Source organism: Phyllostomus discolor, chromosome 3 (assembly GCF_004126475.2).
Source record: "Phyllostomus discolor isolate MPI-MPIP mPhyDis1 chromosome 3, mPhyDis1.pri.v3, whole genome shotgun sequence".
Classification (NCBI taxonomy): domain Eukaryota; kingdom Metazoa; phylum Chordata; class Mammalia; order Chiroptera; family Phyllostomidae; genus Phyllostomus; species Phyllostomus discolor.
In genome coordinates this window covers 105,510,776-105,530,558 of record NC_040905.2, presented here as the reverse complement: position 1 = coordinate 105,530,558, position 19,783 = coordinate 105,510,776, and the positions used below count along the sequence as shown (strand labels likewise).

At 44.0% G+C, this 19,783-nt stretch overlaps 1 protein-coding gene across 11 annotated transcripts in view; it reads left to right on the top strand.

Moving 5' to 3' along the window:
- CLEC16A (C-type lectin domain containing 16A) overlaps positions 1-19,783 on the top strand; it is a 220,710-nt gene that overhangs the window by 72,155 nt on the left and 128,772 nt on the right. For all 11 annotated transcript variants that reach the window (XM_028507807.2, XM_028507839.2, XM_028507847.2 and 8 more), the window contains 2 exons: positions 4,177-4,306; positions 8,077-8,177. In XM_028507807.2, the coding sequence (XP_028363608.1) occupies positions 4,177-4,306; positions 8,077-8,177 (231 nt within the window). The remainder of the gene's footprint in view (positions 1-4,176; positions 4,307-8,076; positions 8,178-19,783) is intronic.

The window sequence follows — 19,783 nt, the reverse complement described above, 5'->3', positions numbered from 1 at the left end:
ACTGTTACTTTTCTAGCTGTATTAAGACTCACTGTTCTTCTGGGTTTCCATTACCTCATATACCGTATCCAGGACCGAACCAGTGATTTTTAGGTAGTTTCATGTGAAGTTCCAGAGTTTCACAAAGGAGCTTTAGAAGCCTCCATGGAGCACATGAGGGAACCCATGGTTTGGAGAGGTTTGGGACCACCAGCTCTTTACCTAGAACAGCTCTGCTCTCATCAGCTTACTGTGGTGGTATGCCATGGGAAATTGTCATTAAAAACTAACATCTAACTATTTAACAAATTTTGATTGAGCACTGGACTACACTATCTCTAACTTCTGCCTCCTGTGCCCCAGAATTTTGGTAGTGTCCAGGGAGATTAAAAACTGAAAGGGGCCAACCAGATCACAGCATGCTTATTCTCCAGGCTGAAGCTCTAGGGCTTGGCTCCATAACTTGGGTGGGAGGTGCTTGGAGCTGAGTTCTTGCCATGACAGCCAGGCCAGGAGGAAGGGGAGCTTGCAGTAGGGCAGGAGGCAGGTCAAAGATCACAGGGCAGAAACCAGAGTGGGAAGCTGGTGCTGTAGTCTGGCTTGGTAGTCTTCAGATGTCCTTGTTGGAACATCCTATCAGTAATCACAAACAAACAAATAAATATGTAATTTATGCATACATCTCCCAAATATAAATACATTTATTATAAATTATACATTTGATATTACTGTGCTCATGTTACCCACATTATAAAAACCAACAAAATAGCCCTGGCTGGTATAGGTCAGTGGATTGAGTGGGGGCCTGCGAACCAAAGGGTCACGGTTCAATCCCCAGTCAGGGCACATGCCTGGGTTGCAGGCCAGGTCCCCAGCAGGGGGCACGTGAGAGGCAACCACACACTGATGTTTCTCTCCCTCTCTCTCCTTCCCTTCCCCTCTCTCTAAAAATAAATAAATAATTTCTTTTAAAAAAAACAGCAAAATAGATTTTTTAAAAGATGAAAATAATTATAAGTACCATGTGTTAACTGATTACAGATGGAACTGGAGAGCATTATGTAAGTGAAATAAGCCAGGCAGCAAAAGACAAATACCAGATGATCTCACCTATAAGTGGGACCTAATCAACAAAACAAACAAGCAAGGAAAATATAACCAGAGACACTGAAATTAAGAACAAACTGACAGTAACCAGAGGGCAAGGGGTAACGGGCGGGGGGGGGCGGGGGGGGGGGGGGGCATCAAGGAACATGTATAAAGGACCCATGGAAAAACCAGAGTGGGGTAGGATTGAGGGTGGGAAGTGGGGGTCGGAGGGTCGGGGGATAGTGGTAGGGGGAAAATGGAGACAACTATACTTGAACAACAATAAAAGATGAGAATAAGTAAAAATAAAAAAAGAGGTACTGCCTAGTGGATCATCTTTATCCACTGAGATATTTGCACCTCACTGTGGAAAAGCCTGGGGTAGCTGGGGGTACCTTAAGGAGGTCAGTGGAGGTACAGACGCAGAGACTGGAAACATTGATGGTTCCCAGACAGCAGTCTGCACCACCTCCTGCTCATTGACAAATCCATGTGCTACTTGAACTACTGTTTACTCAGTGGCTCTCTGCGAATCCACTCACAATTTTTCCCTTAAATTTAGCCTTATCCTAAGCAGTAACATTCTCAAAAGAACAGGTTTTCTGTGCAGTTAGAATTTTCTTCTAATGCACATGAAAATAAATACAAAACTATGCAAAGAAAATGTTTGTCCACAAATCACTTAAAAATCATGTCAGCCCCCACCTGTGTAGGAGAGGGCAGCCCTGTGAGAGACTTCAATCAATGGCATATGACTCCAGAACACAGTGCAGGGAGAGAAGGGGCTGGCGAGAGCAAGGGCCCCCGTCCCCTGCCGAGGTCAAGGCCCATATGGACATGTGGGAGGTGCATTCCTCCACCCCACAGGTTAGTTGCAAGTGCAGTCATGCTTAGCAGCTTCCCAGTAGGGTGGTAGGGATGTGTGTGATGCCCCCCATGAGAACACTGTGCACAAATTAGATGCAGGCTGGGTGGGGTTGTAGATCACTCCAATATGCGTTGCTGCTGTCAGAACCTCCCGCATTGGGCTACACCAATCATCCATTTGTCCATTCCAGAGATACTTATTGAGCACTCGCTGTGTCCAGGCCCTGGGCTAGACTCTGGAGTTCTAGCAGCAAACAAGACAGCTAAGGCAACCACTCTTATGAAGCCCACATTCTACTAGGGAAAGGCAAGCAGGCAACAAGCAAACCAATAAATAGAAAATATAAAATCCAGGTAGTTATAAGTGCTACAAAGTGAACTCAAGGGGGGAGGAGGGGACAAATCTATTCAGAATAATTTCAAATAATTTATGTAGTTACTCCCCCATCAAGGAGATAGAACATAACTCCCCCTTCCTTAAGTGTGGGCTGTGCTTAGTGACTTGCTTCCAAAGAGTATGAAATGAAAGGAGGGAAAACTTCCTTTCCAGTGGAGAAACCTGAGCAACATAACACTTGGCCAAGTGGTACAGATTGACGTCGGCAGTCATGAGTCACGTTGGTACCCTGTACCCTTGATATGATGCGATGAGAAGGGCACTTCCCCTCTGTGGTCTTCCTCCCAGAAACCTATAACCCCAATCTAATTATCAGAAAAACATCAGACAAACCCAGATTGAGGGACATTCTGCAGATTACCTGATCAGTTCTTCTCAAACTATAAGGTTATCAAAGGCAAGGAAAATCTGAGAAACTGTCACAGCCAAGGGGAACCTAAGGAGACATGATAATTAGATGTGATACAGTTTCCTAGATGGGATCCTAGAACAGAAATGGGTATTAGAGGGAAACTAAGGAAATCTGAATGAAGTATGCAGTTTAATTAATAATTTGAAGAGGTGAAGGAAACACAGGTGAAGGTGGTCTTCAAAATGTCTCTGAGGTGGTGACATCTGAGCCTTGAGTGATGGATTGAGTCATGCCTGGGTAGGGAGGACCTGGGGTGAGGCATTCCAGGAAAAGGGGGCAGCTGTACAAAGACCCTGGGGCAGAAACAAACTTGGGCTGGTCAATGAAGAGTGAGGAAAGCTCAGCACAGCTGGAGTGGTGCTGGGCGGAGAAGGCCAGGGGTTGAGGTCAGAGGTGGATGGGAGCCAGGCTGTGCAGGGCCTTGACACCATGGAGGCGTTTGGACTTCATCCTGAGTGTGATGGGAAGTCAGTGGTGCAGTTTTAAAGAGAAGGGTGACATGAGCTAATTTCTGCTTAAAATCACTTGGGTCTGTGCAGAGATCAAACTAAGCAAGCAGAAAGGAAGCAGTAGCCAAGTGGGGGCCCCCGTGTGCATCCAGGGAAAGATGATGGCAGGGTCCTGTCAGAACCCAGAGATGCTCCCATCTTTCCACAAGCAGAAATGCAGGTTCACTTTCTAATCATCTTGTTTTCCCCCCATTTTTTCTCCCAAAGATGGAGGGAATGAACTGAACTCTGTGTTCTAAGTGTTTGGAGGTCTATATCCATGTGCGAAGGAACTCGGTAACAGGACACCTTGCGGTGTGACCGCGGTCTGTTGCTAAGTCAGGATGTTTTCCTTGATTGGCTTTCCTTGTGTACCTTTTTATGAACAATAAAATGCACACTATGCTGAAGTCAGTTGCTACAAGTTGCCATTCTTTAATAGGGAAAAATAAAACATGATTCCTAACCTCTCTCTGCCATCCAGAAGTTGTAAATAGAAAAGGAAAATAAAAGGCTCTAGTCACATCAAAGCTTTTTCTAAAGTATAAACGGTTTCGGAGTGTTTTCAGTGAATTTGGTTATGTTTTATGAACCACATATTTCTTCTGTGCTGTCTCAACTCCAGGAAGGAAGTGTGATATCAAAAAGTAAAATATATTTTTTTAAAAACCCTTGAAATAAAATAAATTTTGGCAGTTTGCGCTTTGTTGTCATAATCAGCGACTCATTTCTTGGTGATGCCGAGATGAAAGGAAGGAGAGTTTCTAGCCTTTGTCTTATTCTCCCCCCAAGTATGTTGCTGGTGCTTCTGTCACCGCTGCTGAATATTTGCTTGATGTGTTAGAAGCAGTTTACTGGAGCTTGGTCTCGAACACAAGTCTGTCTTACAAATCTAAGTTTGGGAAGCTGTCTGGGCTCATTCCAGCCTCTGTATTTGCTTTCAGAGATAGAGATGGTGATCATGGAGCGCAGCAAGCTCCCAGAGTTGGCGGCCAGCACCTCTGTGCAGGAGCAGAACACCACAGACGAGGAGAAGAGCGCTGCCACAGGCTTGGAGAGTGTGCAATGGAGCAGGTGGGTGCTGTGCTTGTGCCAGTGCTGGTGCTGCGGTGGGGCTGCCCACAAGCCAGCCTGGCAGGGGAGGGGTGCTGCTCAGTCTCTGAGATGAGGAGGTAGGCTCAGCAGTGAGGATGGGTGTCTTGGCTGGGGTGCCCACTAAGGATAACTCAGGGCCTCTTTCCACCACCCAAATGGTCTCTTCTGCTTCTCAACCAAGCCATCCTGCCTCCTGCCTGTCTATCCTTTCACCCTTTGCAAAGAGAATGACTGAAACATGGCACCACTCCTCTCCCCGCCCCTGAGCACTGCAGTGCTCGTCCCTGTCCTAAAGGGTGTGGGCTGCCTTGTAGCCTTGTACTGCCTATTCCTGGAAGACTCTGTGGTTCCCAGGAAAGATCCCCTTGGGAGCAGCATTTGGATCTCCCTGTCTCATTTATTCTCTGCCACGCACATGGCCATCCACAAGGCCTGCCCTTCTGACTCAGCTGGCATGATTTATTGCTGCTCTACACCTTTGACTTTGTGCCTGGCTGTTCATTTCAGTGAGGGCCTGACAAAGCTACATCCTCCTGGAACCTTGCTATAGCACCACCCCTTTGGGAATGGACTTGGGTAGAAGGCTGCTCCCAAAGTGTGCAGTCAACTGCTAGGAGCCTAAATGTAGGCTCCTTATCTGGTGGCCCCACTGCCCAGACCCCTGTAACAACCTGCTGTCCTACCGCAGTGTTAGTAAACACACAACAGCATGGATTCTCGGTCAGCCTCCAAGGAATTCACTTCCTGAACTCTGAGGGCGAGGTGGCCGACATTCACACAGGCCCCCATCCTACTTGAAGTAAAGAGTTGAAGCACGCTGTTTTTTCCCTCCACATCTTATTTCTCTTTGATTGGCAGACGTTTCAGTTACCCGGCAGGATTAATTTTGATCAGAAGCACAAGGGAGCCACTTTTAGTTTTGGTTAAGTAGAACACACTGGAGTACAGTGAGGGCTGTTGGTTGTTGTAACTTACAGAGACCTTTTTGATTTTGCTTGTCAGCAAAAAATGTAACTCCTGAAGGTCCGAAAATTAAGGAAATCGTTCTAAACACAGAAAGGGAGGGGGAAACAATCTTTAGGTGCTTGCCACAAGATTGGTTAGAATATGAATAATTGGAAAAACCACAAATGACTAGAAATGGGGGATTCTCAAGCAAATGAAGGTACATCTACTTAATAGATTATTGGCTACTGCTCTTCAGTGAATATTGTTCTGATGTGTTCAGTTTCTTAGGATCTAATAAATGGAAACAGAGCACTATTTTACATAGCATGGCAAAGCTATAGCTTTGCTAAACGAAGAAAATTACCCCTGTGCTGTCCAAAAGCAAAACAAAAACAAAAACAAAAAACGTGAACAGACCAAAATGTTATGTTTGAATGTTTGGGTTCAGACTTCTTTTTTTCCCTCTGAGTTTCAATGAAGAGAAGGGCTTTCTTAGAGTTGATTGAGATTGTTTATAATGGAAGTTGATCCTAGTAGCTTGAGTTGGGCCACATGCAGGCTTGTGGCCCCAGAAATTTTCGGGCCAGAGCCCTGGCTCTGTCCTAAGACCAAATGCCAAGGAGAGACCAGCCCAGGTGGGCAGTTGCCTTCTCCTTTGCAATGGTATTGAGTTGTAGGTTGTCAGAAATACCGCCAAGGACTTTTCTCCTCCCAGTTCCCGGCACTGAGCAGGGAGGAGGGTAATGGGGGTGGAGGGGGGGACAATTTGTTCCTGACATGAATTGGATCTTGACATTGGTCCACTTGTCTGAAGAAATAGCACAGTACAAAGCGTAACTGTTCTTGCATATGGGTTATATCTGCATTCGGGGTTAAATATAGGCCAAGAAACTAAAAACCATTCAAAACATGCTTTCTTTTCTTTTAAAAAAATAAATAAAAAGCCTTAAAAATTATAGAACACACATTCAGAACATGTAAAAAAAGCCTTGAAAAGTACAAAGAAGGAAAAGGTTTCCATGATGCCGGCACTCAAAGGCAGCTGTACTGACATTTTGGTTATTTCCTGCCAGCTTTTTTTCAATGTCAATTTAGTGGGAATTCTGCCCTTTTTTACCTCAATAACTTATACCATCTGTGTCTGTCATTTTTTTCTTCTTTTTTTCTGTCTAATCAAACCCCAAACTCTTTTTCGCCTTATTGTATTCTTAGTAAACAAAATGCTAATGGCCTCATAGTACCTCATCTCATAATAGATGGTGCATCTACCCAACCCTCTCTTTGCTACTGGGTGTTTGGTTATTCATATTATTCCCAAGTGAAAATACAATCCAGACTCTATGCAGCTGGTTTACAAGAAAACATGTTCTACTTTATCCCACCATTCATTTGCAAGTGTTATCACTGTGGGCTTATAAAAATCCAAATGCACACATTGCAAAACTATTCACGCATCTGAAAGGTGATGCTTGATCTGGGGCTCAGGGGAAATAGCCCGAATGTAAACATCCCCTTTAAGAGTCTTCCTTTAATTTTTGTGTGTCCTGTGTTTATTTGAAATGTATGACAAGTACATTTTTACTATTTCTTTTGCACTTTTCAATGTAATATTCTGAATCAGTGGTATATTTATGGAGTTCAACATTCAAAAAGTATAACAGGTTTTACTGTGCTTCTTCACCTCACTGTTTCACTCCCCCTAGACAGCTGTTGCTGACCGTAGCTGTGCGTCCTTCCAGGGGTCACGTGTGACTTTGGTCACTCATTAAGGTGTTCTGCTCTCTTGGCTTCAGCCTGGCATCCAGAGACAGCCACAGACAGTCATGGGATCAGACCCTCTAGCCTGTGGGCCAGAACTGTGCATATTCTATTATCCTTGAAGAGTCTTTCCAGGCCAGGCCCTTCACCTGAAAGGACAACATTTGGGGTGTGTGGTTTGTGATATCTGCAGCCACTCTATAAATCTCACCCACAAAGCATCAGAGGTGAGAGACCTCTTAGATTCTCACCAGTCAGGGCAAGTCAGGCCAAGAAATTGCTGGTCCAGGACTTGCTGAAGTGAGATCATAGAGACATGTCCTTGAAATATTCACAATGGAAATCAAATAGCAGTTCCAGTACACTAGCACTTTCCACTGTGTACCTGGCCCTGTGTTAAGTGCTTAACACACAGGGCAACTGAACTAATGCCTTTCAATTGTCATTCACTTGAATCCTCTTGATAACCCTGTAAGGTTTTAATCCCCATCTTACAGGTAAGGAAACAGAGAGTTTTAGGTAACTTACCCAAGGGTTTATAGCTAAGAAAAGGCAGAATCAGAATTTGAGCCCAGGCGGTCTGACTCCATGTTCCACATTCTGAAATTGTTCCTAAGTGGTGCCTTGTCTGGTGTTGGTAGCCTCTCACATTGCCCTGTTTTCTTCATTTTCTTGTCACTCTTTGAAGTGACGATGGGATCTGTCTGTTCTCCATCTCTGCCCATTGGCATGGAAGTTTCACAGAGCAGGGACTTTGTATTCTTTATTCCTCCCCAGTGTCTGGGACAGCTGATGAGCCATTGTGGAATGATTAAGTGGTCTGTTCCTCAGTCACTTTCCCCTTGAGATATCAGCTTCCCATGGGCAGAACTTGTTTCTCATTTGTGTTATGTCCTCAATGCCTGGTGCTGGATTGGGCACATGGTGGACTCCCTGCATGCTGGTGGCAGAGCTGTAAGAGGCAAAAACTAGCACAGGTGGGAGAGGAGAATTGTTCACCTGTGTCCACCACAAAGTTCACGAGTGTCCCTCCTCTTTTCCAGGCCCTTCCTGGACATGGTGTACCATGCCCTGGATAGCCCAGATGATGATTACCACGCGCTCTTCGTGCTTTGCCTCCTCTACGCCATGTCTCACAACAAAGGTAAGCCCGCTCACCTCCATGCCTTTTGGTATCCCTGCCCTCTGAGGTCTAGAGGGAGGAAGAAAAACAGCTTTTCTTGAAGAATCAATTTCCTTTCTGGTTTTGGTGGGCTCCCTTAAAACTTCTCTTCAACCTTCCTAGAATTTCTCAGGTGCTTTTCTATAGACTAAAGCTACAGGAATTGGTTATTTAGACAATGTGGGGGTGAAAAGATTCAAGTGTGACTGTTCAGCCCAGACACTGTATTCACACTGTGGGTTTCCTTTTGACCCCTTGCTTTACAACTGCCTCAGTGTCCAACCTCTTTCCTAACATCAAGAACTAAAATCAGTCAAAGTGTAATCTTGGTTTTGCTATTTATAATACTAGATGTTTTCATTCTGGGTTCTGAGCTAAAATAGATTCTGGGTGGATTGTGTGGAAGTGTAGGTTTCCTTTCTGAAGAAAGGTGTGGTTCTCCAGCTTCCCCTGTTGAGGCTGAGCAGTCAGGATCGGATTCCCTCAGAGCTGACAGATTTGATTAGGATTCACTCATTCACTTCCTCCCTGGGAACAGCCTGGTGTGTACCCCACTGGCTTGACAAGAACAAGTTCTATAGCCTCTATATCAGAACTGCTCCCAAAAAAGAATCAAGAATGTTCCTCTGGCCCCTGCCACTAAATGAGACTTTGCATCAAGGGATGTTTTAGTAGGTTTCTCATTAGCTTATTGGGAAATAAGTGGAGGTGGGTTTTACTAAGCTAGAGACATTTAAAAAGCACTCAATGTAATGCTTATCAACACATCATTTTGCATCCCTATAGAATTGCCTTTTTCTTTTTAGTCATACATCTGTGTCATCATTTATTCTGCCATTCCCTAATTGAAAGGCAGTGAAACTATTTCTACACTTTTCCTTTTATGGACAGGACTGACCAGTGATGCTGTTCTCCCTCCACTGTCTCATTCACTCCCATGGCTTCTGCAGTCCCCTTCAGCTCCTGGCTTGGTGCCTTGCACACAGGAGCCCTCAATTACTGGGAGTAAACAGACCTCCAAGAGACTGGACTCCTGTTGATTGCATGCCAGACACTCTACCTAGGTGTTTCAGCAATACCTTGAAACAGTCTGCCTATACTATGCTCATCCTCATAAATACACCTTGAGCTCATCATACTTACTGTCATTTCTGGTTCAGTTGAAATTACAAAATAAGGTTGAAACTGCCATGACCTTTAGCTCCTTCCCCCCTTGGATTCCAGCATTAAGTCATCAAGTTTTGTCAATGCTCTCTCTTCAACCTCTCTGATCAGCAGAATTTAACTCAGTGTGACTTAGTGCCTGGCTCTAAGCTAGGTAGGTGCTTGAAGGAAGAACCAAAGGAATAAGAGCAAGAAAGATCTGGGCACTTCATTTCAGTAGCTGTTATTGTAACTTCCCCAGGGAGTCAAATGTATTTTATAATCTATCCTCCATAGCACCATGAGGTACTCCTGCATAAGACTGTGTTGACCATGTTCTTCATCTGTTCAGAAACCTTTAGTGCCTTCTCTCTCTTAAACTTCACCCTCCTGTGCCTGTCATTTACAGTATGCAGACTGCACCCAGCATTACAATTTGACCTGATTCCCCTGACTTCATTTCACAGACCCCTGGCTCTGGCCCAGGGGTTAACATTTTTACGTTGTGATAGAACTCTTTCATAGAGATAAACTTGCTGTCGTGATGCTCACTGAACTCTTGAATTTTTTTTGGTAGCAGGCAACAGAATCCACTTCTCATTAACCAAACTAAAAGAGGAATTCTCTAGGAAGGCCCCGGGGATAGCTCATAGGGTCCAAGAAGTTGCTGAAAAGCTGAGGGAAGGGCAGGAAGTGACCAGCTCTGACAACTTTCCTCAAGATAGATCCTGATTTGGCCCGTGCAAATTCCAGGCTGGGAGTTTGCCTCCATTCGGGTTTCAAATGCCTGGGCAAGGTTCTGATTGTTCCAGCTTGGTGGTATGTCTAACTCTGGGAATAGTCAGGTATGGCTAGGGGGTCAGGGTTACATAGCACAGACTTGGCCCCATGGGTTCAGCCCTGTGTCTGGACTGTTCCCAGATAAAGGAGCTCTTTGAAAGCCTGGCAGGCACCCCAGCCAGTGGCAACATGCCTACCTGCTTCTGGTTAGTCAACTACCTTCTTGTTTTTATTTGTGTTTTTTTCCTACCATTTCCTCTATCCTATCACCCCCACCAAGTAAAATTTTGCTTGCCTATCAAGAGTCCTTTCAGAAGTCACCTTCTCCAAGTTTTCTCTGATCTCTTTAGGTGATAATCACTCTGGGTTAGTACCACCTAATGTGGCAGGCAGATTTTATACATTACTGGATTTGATTTCCTAAAATTTAGCTAAGGATTTTGCACCTATGTTGATGAGTGATATTGGTATGTGGTCTTCTTGTAACTCTCTTGTTTACTGTCAGTACATAGTCATTTAATGGAATGAATTGGTCAGTATTCCCCCCTCTTGAATTTTCTGCATGAGTTTTTGTAGAATTGGTATTATTTCTTCCTTGCCTATTTGGTAGAATTCACCAGTGAAGCCATCTGGGCCTAGAGTTTTCTTTGAGAGAAGGTAATTAAGTACTAAATTTCTTTAGTAGGTATAGGGCTGTTGAAGCTTATCTGTTTCTTCTTGAGTGAAATTTCATAACTTGTGTCTTTCAAGGAATTTTCATTTCATCTAAACTGTCAAGTTTATTATCATAGACTTGCTCATTATATTCTTTATTATCCTTTTAATATCTGTAAGACATGTAGTGATAGCCCCTTTCTAATACATGGTATTAATAATTTAGGTCTTTATTTCTTTTTCCTAATCAGTTTGGTGAGAGATTGATCAATTTTATATTAATGTTACTGATATTTTTAAAGAACTTTCTTTTGTTTTTATTGATTTTTCTGTGTTGTTTTCTGTTTTATATTGCATTAAGTTCTGTTCTTACCTTTATTTCTTACTTTTAGCCATTTACTTCAGATTTAATTTCTTTTTTCTTGTCTTTAAAATGGAAACTTTAATCATTGATTTTTTGAGCTAATTTATTTTATTTTACTTTTAAAATTAACATAGAGCAAAATTAACTTTTTGTGGGTACTGTGCTATGAGTTTCAGTACATGTACGGATTTGTGTGAGTACCACCATAATTAGGATCCTTATGGTTTCATCGTCAACCAGAAAATTCCCTCGAGCTATTCCTTCTCATTCAAACCCTCCCCATACCAGTCATTGATTTTTAAACTTTCCTCTATTATAACATAAGAGTTTAATGCTCTAAATTTCTCTCCAAGCACTGCTTTAGCTGCATGTAACAAATTTGATAAATGTGGTTTTATTTTTATTTGGTTTAAAATATTTTGTAATTTTCCTCTGTCCTATCATCTGTACAATTTCTATTTTTCTTTTTTTGAATGTTGTTTTTAAGTATATTTTATTGATTATGTTATTACAGTTGTCCCATTTTTTTTCCCTCCCCTTTGTACCTCTCCACCCTGCACCCCTTCTCACACCAGCATTCCCCACCCCACTTAGTTCATGTCCATTATAAGTTCTTTGGCTTCTTCATTTCCTATACTGTTCTTAACCTCCTCTTGTCTGTTTTGTACCTACCATTTCTGCTTCTTATTCCCTGTACCTTTTCCCCCATTCTCCTCTTTCTCCCTCCCCGCTGATAACCCTCCATGTGATCTCTATTTCTGTGATTCTGTTCCTGTTCTAGTTGTTTGCTTAGTATGTTTTTGTTTTAGGGTCAGTTGTTGATAGTTGTGAGTTTGTTGTCATTTTACTGTTCATAGTTTTGATTTTCTTTTTCTTAAATAAATTCCTTTAACATTTCATATAAGGGCTTGGTGATGATAAACTCCTTTAACTTGACCTTATCTGGGAAGCATTTTATCTGCCCTTCCATTCTAAATGATAGCTTTGCTGGATAGAGTAATCTTGGGTGGAGGTCCCTTGCCTTTCATGACTTGGAATACTTCTTTCCAGCCCCTTCTTGTTTGCAAAGTTTCTTTTGAGAAATCAGCTGATAGCCTTATAGGAACTCCTTTGTAGGTAACTGTCTCCTTTTCTCTTGCTGCTTTTAATTTTCTTTCCTTATGTTTAATCTTGGGTTACTTAATTATGATGTGTCTTGGTGTATTCCTCCTTGGGTCCAACTTCTTTGGAACTCTTTGAGCTCTCTGTACTTTCATGTCTATTTCCTTCACCAGACGGGGGAGGTTTTCCTTAATTTCTTGCTCTTCCTCTTCTTCTTCTGGCACTCCTGTGACTCAGATGTTGGAACATAAACTTGTCCCAGAGGCTCCTAAGCCTCTCCTCATTTTTTTGAATTCTTGTTTCTTTATTTTGTTCCAGTTGAGTGTTTATTTCTTTCTTCATTCCAAATCACTGATTTGAATCCCAGTTTCCTTCCCTTCACTGTTGGTTCCCTGTATATTTTTCTTTATTTCACTTTGTATATCCTTCACTACTTCCTCTGATTTGTGACCATACTCAATCATTTCTGTGAGCATCCTGATTACCTGTGTTTTGAACTCTGCATCTGATAGGTTGGCTACCTCCTCATCGTTTAACTCTTTTTCCAGAGTTTTGATCTGTTCTTTCATTTGGGCCATATTTCTTTGTCTGGGTGTACCTGTTATGTTGTGAGGGGCGGAGGCTAGGTATTCACAAAGGTGGGGCAAACCACTTTGTTGCGTTGTGATGCAGTTTGTGGAGGAGGGGGTCCAATAGGAAGCAATGCCACTTGCTCAGCTCAAGGAGGCTTTCAGTCACTTCCTCTGCTACCCAGAAGCAAATTGGGCTCTTCTGGTGCTGATTCCCAGGTGAGGGTTTGTGAACATTCTACAACCTTATGGGTCTCTCAGGCTCTTCTGTGATGCTGGGAGCCGCCACCTCAACCCCCGCAGGTTTTTACAGCTAGAGGCTTTGTGGCTTTATTTCCCTGCACTGGAGCCGTGGGTTGCGCAGTCTGTGTCGCTCCCCAGTTGTTCCTCCTGTCTTGAATGCACATGAATGTGGAACCCCCCCGTCAGCCAGCCTTCACCTCACCCACCCCATCCTCCAGCCACCACCTTGCTGTGTGTCCTCTCTGCCCCAGCTGCCCGTCTCCAACCCTCCTTCCTACCAGTGTCATAGAATGTTTCTTTAATTCCTTGGTTGTAAGACTTCCATGCAGTTCAATTTTCTGGCAGTTGTATTTTTTTGTTTTTAAATGGGTTTTTGTCCTTCCTTTCATTATGAAGAAGCAAAGCATATCTGCCTATGCCTCCATCTAGGCCACAAGTCTAGCTCTTTGTCTATTATTGATTTTTCTCCTGATTTGGTTTTGGGATGGATACATATGAGGTCTGTCCAGAAGGTGTCTAGCCATGCATTATGAAAAATAGAGACATTTAGTGAAGAAGATACAAGATACAAGAAATATTGTACATAGGACAATGATGCCTTCAAAGCAGGCACCTTGGGACCTCACACAGTTCTCCCAACACCATAAGCTGCCCCGACGTATTTTCCTGAATTTCACTGACAGTCTGAAATCTTTTCCCTTTCAAAGGTGATTTTAGTTTTGGGAAAAGCCAGAAGTGGCAGGATGCCAAATCTGGGCTGTAGTGGGGCTGAGCTAGCTGGGTAATTTGATGTTTCACCAAAACACTCTGCCCAAGACGTGGTACATGAGCAGGCACATTGTTGTGATGAAGCTGCCAATCACCAATTGTCCACAACTATAGCCTTCTGAATTAGCTGAAGAGTTTCTGCAGAGGAATGATCAAGCTTAACACAAAATTTGATGCAGTTTTGTTGCCCTACTTGCTTGGTCATTTTGAATGCAATGACCACACAGTGTACTGAGTACACATGCTCACTCAGTAGTGTCTACCGCCCACACTGACTAGTACAGTGAAGTCGTCATTGTTCACGCATGCATTTCCAGTCCACTATTCTTGGCTTCCAGGTTACATTAATGACAAACCATTCTCATTGTATTAACAACGGCTGGACTTTTTCAGGGCAGGTGTCACATCGTCATCATCATATATACATCTCATGCTTGGTCATTTTTTGGTTGACAGTTGTGAATTTTACATTGTTAGATGCTAAAGTCTTTCTTCCTTTTGATATATTTTGGCTTTTTCTGTAATGTGGATAAGCTTCTTGGAATCAGTTTGCTTCTTTTCAAAGTTTGCTTTTAAGTTTTGTTGGTATGAGTCCAGAACAGCCTTTAGCCTCATGCTCACTTGGCCCCACTCCTGAGGCACTCCCCTTCTAAGGACTTTACTTGCTGAGCCATGGTTAGATGGTTTTTCCATGCTGGCCAGTGGAAACATGAGCTTTTTTCGGTCCTGGGTGAGCTCCAGGGATTGTTTCACCTGCTTCATTCCAGTAGGTCTTTCCCCTTCCTTACTTGCATGCACAGAGCAGAACATAGCTTAAGCCTCAAAAAGAACCCTTTGCAGACCTCTGCAGCTCTTTCTGTTTAGCTCCCTCCTCTCTAGTACTTTTTCCCATCTAGTCTAGCAACCTTGGCCTCCCTGAACTCCAAACTCTGCCTTCTCATCTCAGAAAGACCAAGGGCTTTGCTTGGGTTCTCTCTGTATGTGGTGAGGCCTGGAAACTGTTCCAGACAGTGAGCTGAAGGACTGGGTCCATTGCTCTTATTTCTTCTCTCTGACAGTCACTCTCCTATGCTGCCAGTTGTCCTGTCCCATGTCTCATTGTTTTATATGTGTTTGCCTAGCTTTTTAGTTGCTTGAATGCAACCCATCTTGGCTAGAAGCCATAGCACTTTAAAAAAGTTTTATTCAGATATAGTTGATATACAATAAACTGCTCATAGTTAAAGTGCATAATTTGCTGAGTTCTGGCATACATATGTACCATGAAACCATCACCGTAGTCAGGACAGAGTACACATCCATCCAGATGTTTACTCCTTCCCCTCTGTCACCCCTCCCTTCCTCTGCTCTCTCACCCTCTCCTCAAGCAACACTGAACTGCTCCCTATCACTGTAGATTAATTTGCATTTTCTGGAATTTCATAAAAGTAAAATCATGCAATATGTACTCTTTTTGTATGGCTTCTCTCAGTCTACTTCATTATTTTGGGACTCAGCCGTAATGTCGTGTGTGTGGTAGTCATTTCTTCTTGTTGTTGAATAGTGTTCCACTGTGTGAATGTACTGCAATTTGTTTACCCAGCCATCTGTTAATGGACATTTTGACCATTACAAGTAAAACTGCTGTGACCATTTATGTACAAGTCTTCTATGGACATATATTTCCTCTCTCTTGGGTAAATACCAAGGAATGGGATGGGTGAATCATATGATACGCATAAGTTTGTTTGTTCTTAAGAAACTGCCAAACTGTTTTTCAAAGTGGCTGTATAATTTAGATCCTGTTTTTAATTTCCAGGAAGTTGCCATGGCACTTTTTATACCATTTTTTTTTTTCATGTTTCCTGTTCTGGACTACCAGATCTCTGAAGGTAGAAAGAGATCGTGTTTCTCCCAATGGCCCTTTGCAGCACCCAGCTTAGTGCCTGGCACTGGTCAGCACTCAGCCAAGGTTAGCTGATAGAAGGTCTCTCAACCATGCAGTAGCTCCCTTAGGCTGCCGTCTTCCTCACAGCCAGTGCTCAGGGCCTCAGCCAGGGAGGTACAGTCTGGTGAGTGAAGGTGCCAGGCTCTGGAGGGCTAAAGGCACATGACGGATGAACTCGTCCTGTGGGTGGCTGGCTTTCCCTATGGGCTTTCTTCCCGGAGCCCCACCCTCCGTTGGGGGGTGGGGAAGGTGTGGTTCGCGCACACACACGCTGCAGTGCTGCTTTGTTCAGTGCTGCAGCCCAGAGACAAGGCTCCCAACGTCCTGCTTGGGGGTGCCTACCTTAATTTCTTGGTGATTTCTTCTTAAAAGTGTGGGAGTTTATATTTTAGGGCATCTAATTCCATCTTTCATTTTCACCTAACATTATTCACTTATTTATCCACTCATCCTTCTAACAAATATTTTTGAAGACCTTCGTAGATGCCAGGCACTGATTAGTATTGAGAATACGGTGGTGACCCAAACAAATACTTTTATGGAGGTGAGTGTGGCTGCTGTGGAGGGATCACAGGGAGAGTGGTAGGAGGAGAGGCAGCGTGACAGGGGAGCAGAGACACATCACGGCAGGTAAGGAGTTTAGACTGTATGCTGGCGCAGCAGGAAGCTGTGAAGGTTGTTCAAGGAGAGTGTGGTATAATGCACATGGCTTGCGTAGATTTGCTTTGTTTTGAAAGTGACTGTCTTTTTTGTCTGAAATCTTCTTTGGTTCTAAAAGATCATATAATCAGGTAGATCACGATGAATTTATTCATGTAGTTATTCAACAAACAGATGTGGGGCCCAGCTGCCTGCCAGGCAGTGCGCTCACCGTGGGGACTGCAAACTCCAGGCCACCTGCGGCCCTTGCCTAAGAAAGTGTCAGTTTGATACAAAAGACTTACAAGGAGATGGCAGCACAGTGGAGGCCAATGTACCTGGTGGTGGGCATGGACCAGGCCCATGACAGTCAGGGAAGGCTTCCCAAGGATACCTGGGCCGAAGGTTCAGGGGGCTGGGGATAGAGTGGCCAGAAGGTTGAAAGGATAACTGGAAGAGGGAAAGGCAAAAGGAAGCATAAAAGCCTGTGATGATGTATCATCAGAGAGGTGATCAACAAGCCCATGGTTGGCAGGTGCTCTGAGAGATGGCAGGCTAGAGCCACTCTACAGGGAGTGGGGTGCAGTGGGCAGCAACATGAACCGCATCCTGGTAGCTGGGTGGGACTGCTGAAGGATGGTTCAGCCAGGAACTGATCTGATCTTCTCTGCATCCCTCAGAATAGGTTCACAGTAGTGCAGCCAGAAGATGGGTGGGGTGGAGATGTGGGCAGGTGTGGGCAGTGGTGAGGAGGTGAAACTGAAAGACTTTCTCATTGTTTGACAGATATCTGCGGAACACTTACTATGTGCTAGGCACTGCTGTGAGCACTGGAACAAGTTTGATGAGTCTTGTTCACATGAACAAGAAGATAAATTGTGATTGTGGGGTGGTAAAGAGCAAACAGGTGGTGGTGGTGCAGGGGTTACTAGCTAGGTTGGTCAAGGAAAGCTGCTATGAGGAAGGAACATCCCATTTCAGGCATGAAGAGTGAAAAGTAGTCAGCTCTGCAAAGATCTGGGACAAGAGTGTTCTGGACAAATGGAACAGCATATACAAAGACCCTGAGGTGAGAAAGAACTTACAAGTTTGAGGAGCAGAAAGCAGGCCAAGGTAAAGCTGACCAGGGGGCCAGAACCAGATTGTGAATGGCCTTGTAGGCTATGGAAAGGAATTTAGATTTTTATTCTAAGCTCAGTGGGAATCCCCTAAAGGATTTTTTACTAGAAGAGTAGCGGGATGGAAATTTTTGAAAGAACCCTAGGGCTGCTGGATAGAAAGTTGATTAATTGGTATAGGGGAATGAGTTATAAGAGAGAATGCTGGGAAGCTTGTTAGGAAGCTGTTGCAGTGGTCCAGACACTGGCTAATGTGGATCGAATTAGCACATTGGCTGTAGAGATGGGGAAAAGTGGAAGGTTTTATGGTATATTTTGGAGCTGGAGCCAGACAAGCTGATGGATTAGATGTGGGGGCTGTGAAAGGGACACAAGCAACTATGTGGGGCCATTTACTAAGATGGAAAGACAAGGAGAGGAACAGGGCTGGGGGAAGGGGAGTTCTGCTTGATTTGGATGGGAGGGGGCACTAAGGAAGAAAGAAGTCTAGCTCATGCCCAGATCCCTGACTGCTGCCACTGTGTGGCTGGTTGTGCCATTTCTAGAACCAGTGAGCATGGGCCATGGAGCAGATTGGAGAGGAAGCTGGAGAGTTCGAGTTTGGTGCCTTGAGGCCTAGGTGCCTCGGGGCCCCCATGGCAAATTGCCTAGTAGGGGAGCTACCACCTGGTTTGTGCTCTAGTCCTGGCCTGTGGGCACAGTCTGCATTTGGTGGTGGGGGCGAGAGTTGGTGGTTGGTGGTTAGCTATTTGGTTTTTTGGTTAGGCAGCAGGCAGTACACTCAACTTTCAGCCTCTCTTTTCCAGATCCATACCCTCCAAGCAGGCCTCCTAATGAAATGGTCTTTTTCTGATAGATTTTTCATCATAAGACAGTTTTAACATAAAAGCAACGTTAATAAAAACCAAATGTTAGCTCAGGCCTTCCAGTAAATCATAATAGATTAGATGCTGTACCAAAATGAATATCCCACAGTGGAAAGGGTTGACCGGTGGAGGAAGGCTCTCGTTGTGATTCAATTGGGCCACATAATGAATTCTGGTTCATATCTGTAATAGAAAATACAGCTTTCTCTCTTTGTCAGGTCTGCAGAGCCCTGGCCTAAGGAGGGGGTGGGTGAGATTTACAGCTTTTGTATTCTTAAAGGTTCCCCCACTCCACCCTCCACCCTTCTGCTCTTGCCCCTCCATTTATTATTGTTTACCCAAGAGGAACGGGGCTTGTTCTGCTTTACTGAGAAGTTACTGGAACATAGATGAGAGGTATGGGAAAGGTTGATAGGTAATAGGATAAAGAAAGGCTTTCGCCATGCAGAGAGCTGGCAAAATAGCATTTTGAATCTCAACTGACACATAATCAGAACTGGAAGTACATTGGAAATCAGCCCAACATCTGGTTAGCTTTTGAAATAGTTGGTCTGTAGTCTTCCAAAGCTGGCAATGCTTGCGTGACTGTGGCCAGGGAGAACTTGTGTGGTCAAAAGAAAAATTATTTTGACCATTATTTACCTAGCATTGTTGTGGTCTCTTTATCTAGGTTGATTGTCTCCTTCTTATGTAACTTTGGTCTGGGTCTTTTTCACCCTTTCCTGGGGACTACTGCTGAGGAAGAATCCAGAAATCAGAGCTTAGAGGGGAAAACTCAGTAACTGGTTATTGACATCTTGGAACCACACCCTTCCCTTCTTTTTAGATTCTTTGAATTAGTTGGGAGTTCCACCCCTACCACACCCCCAACCCTGGGGTTGTTGGGTGGAAGCAGTGAAAGGAGAAACTTGTTCTGACTCCTCTGGGCAAAGCAGGATCTGACCCCGACCAGAAAGGAGCAAGGAAGCTTGTGGTTTGCTGGAAGTCTGAAGTTGCTAGTGTGTCCTCCTGGGCCATGTAAAGTGCCCCTGGATTTCTTTGGAATTTGTCAGCCCTTAAGGGTTGAAGCAAGTAGGACAATATATACAATACTCCAGTGTTTATTTCAGTCAGGCGGAAATGGCTAGTGAGGAAACTCAATCAAGTTTGCAACAAAACCTGCCTTTCGTGACTGAACACCGTGTGCATGCACGTGTGCAGTCTGCCCATGCAAATGTGTACCATTTTCCCTTTCATATGCATATCCTTGTCATACGTGACATTGACCTTTTTCATTCACCACTGTCAGCAGTCATTTTGTTTGGACCCAGAAGACTGTCTGGAGCTTTTGAATTGCTGCACAGGCCTTAAAAGCCAATTGCCAGGGTGGGATAATTCAAAGTAACACAAGAGGTTTTAGAGGCCATGGTGGAAAAA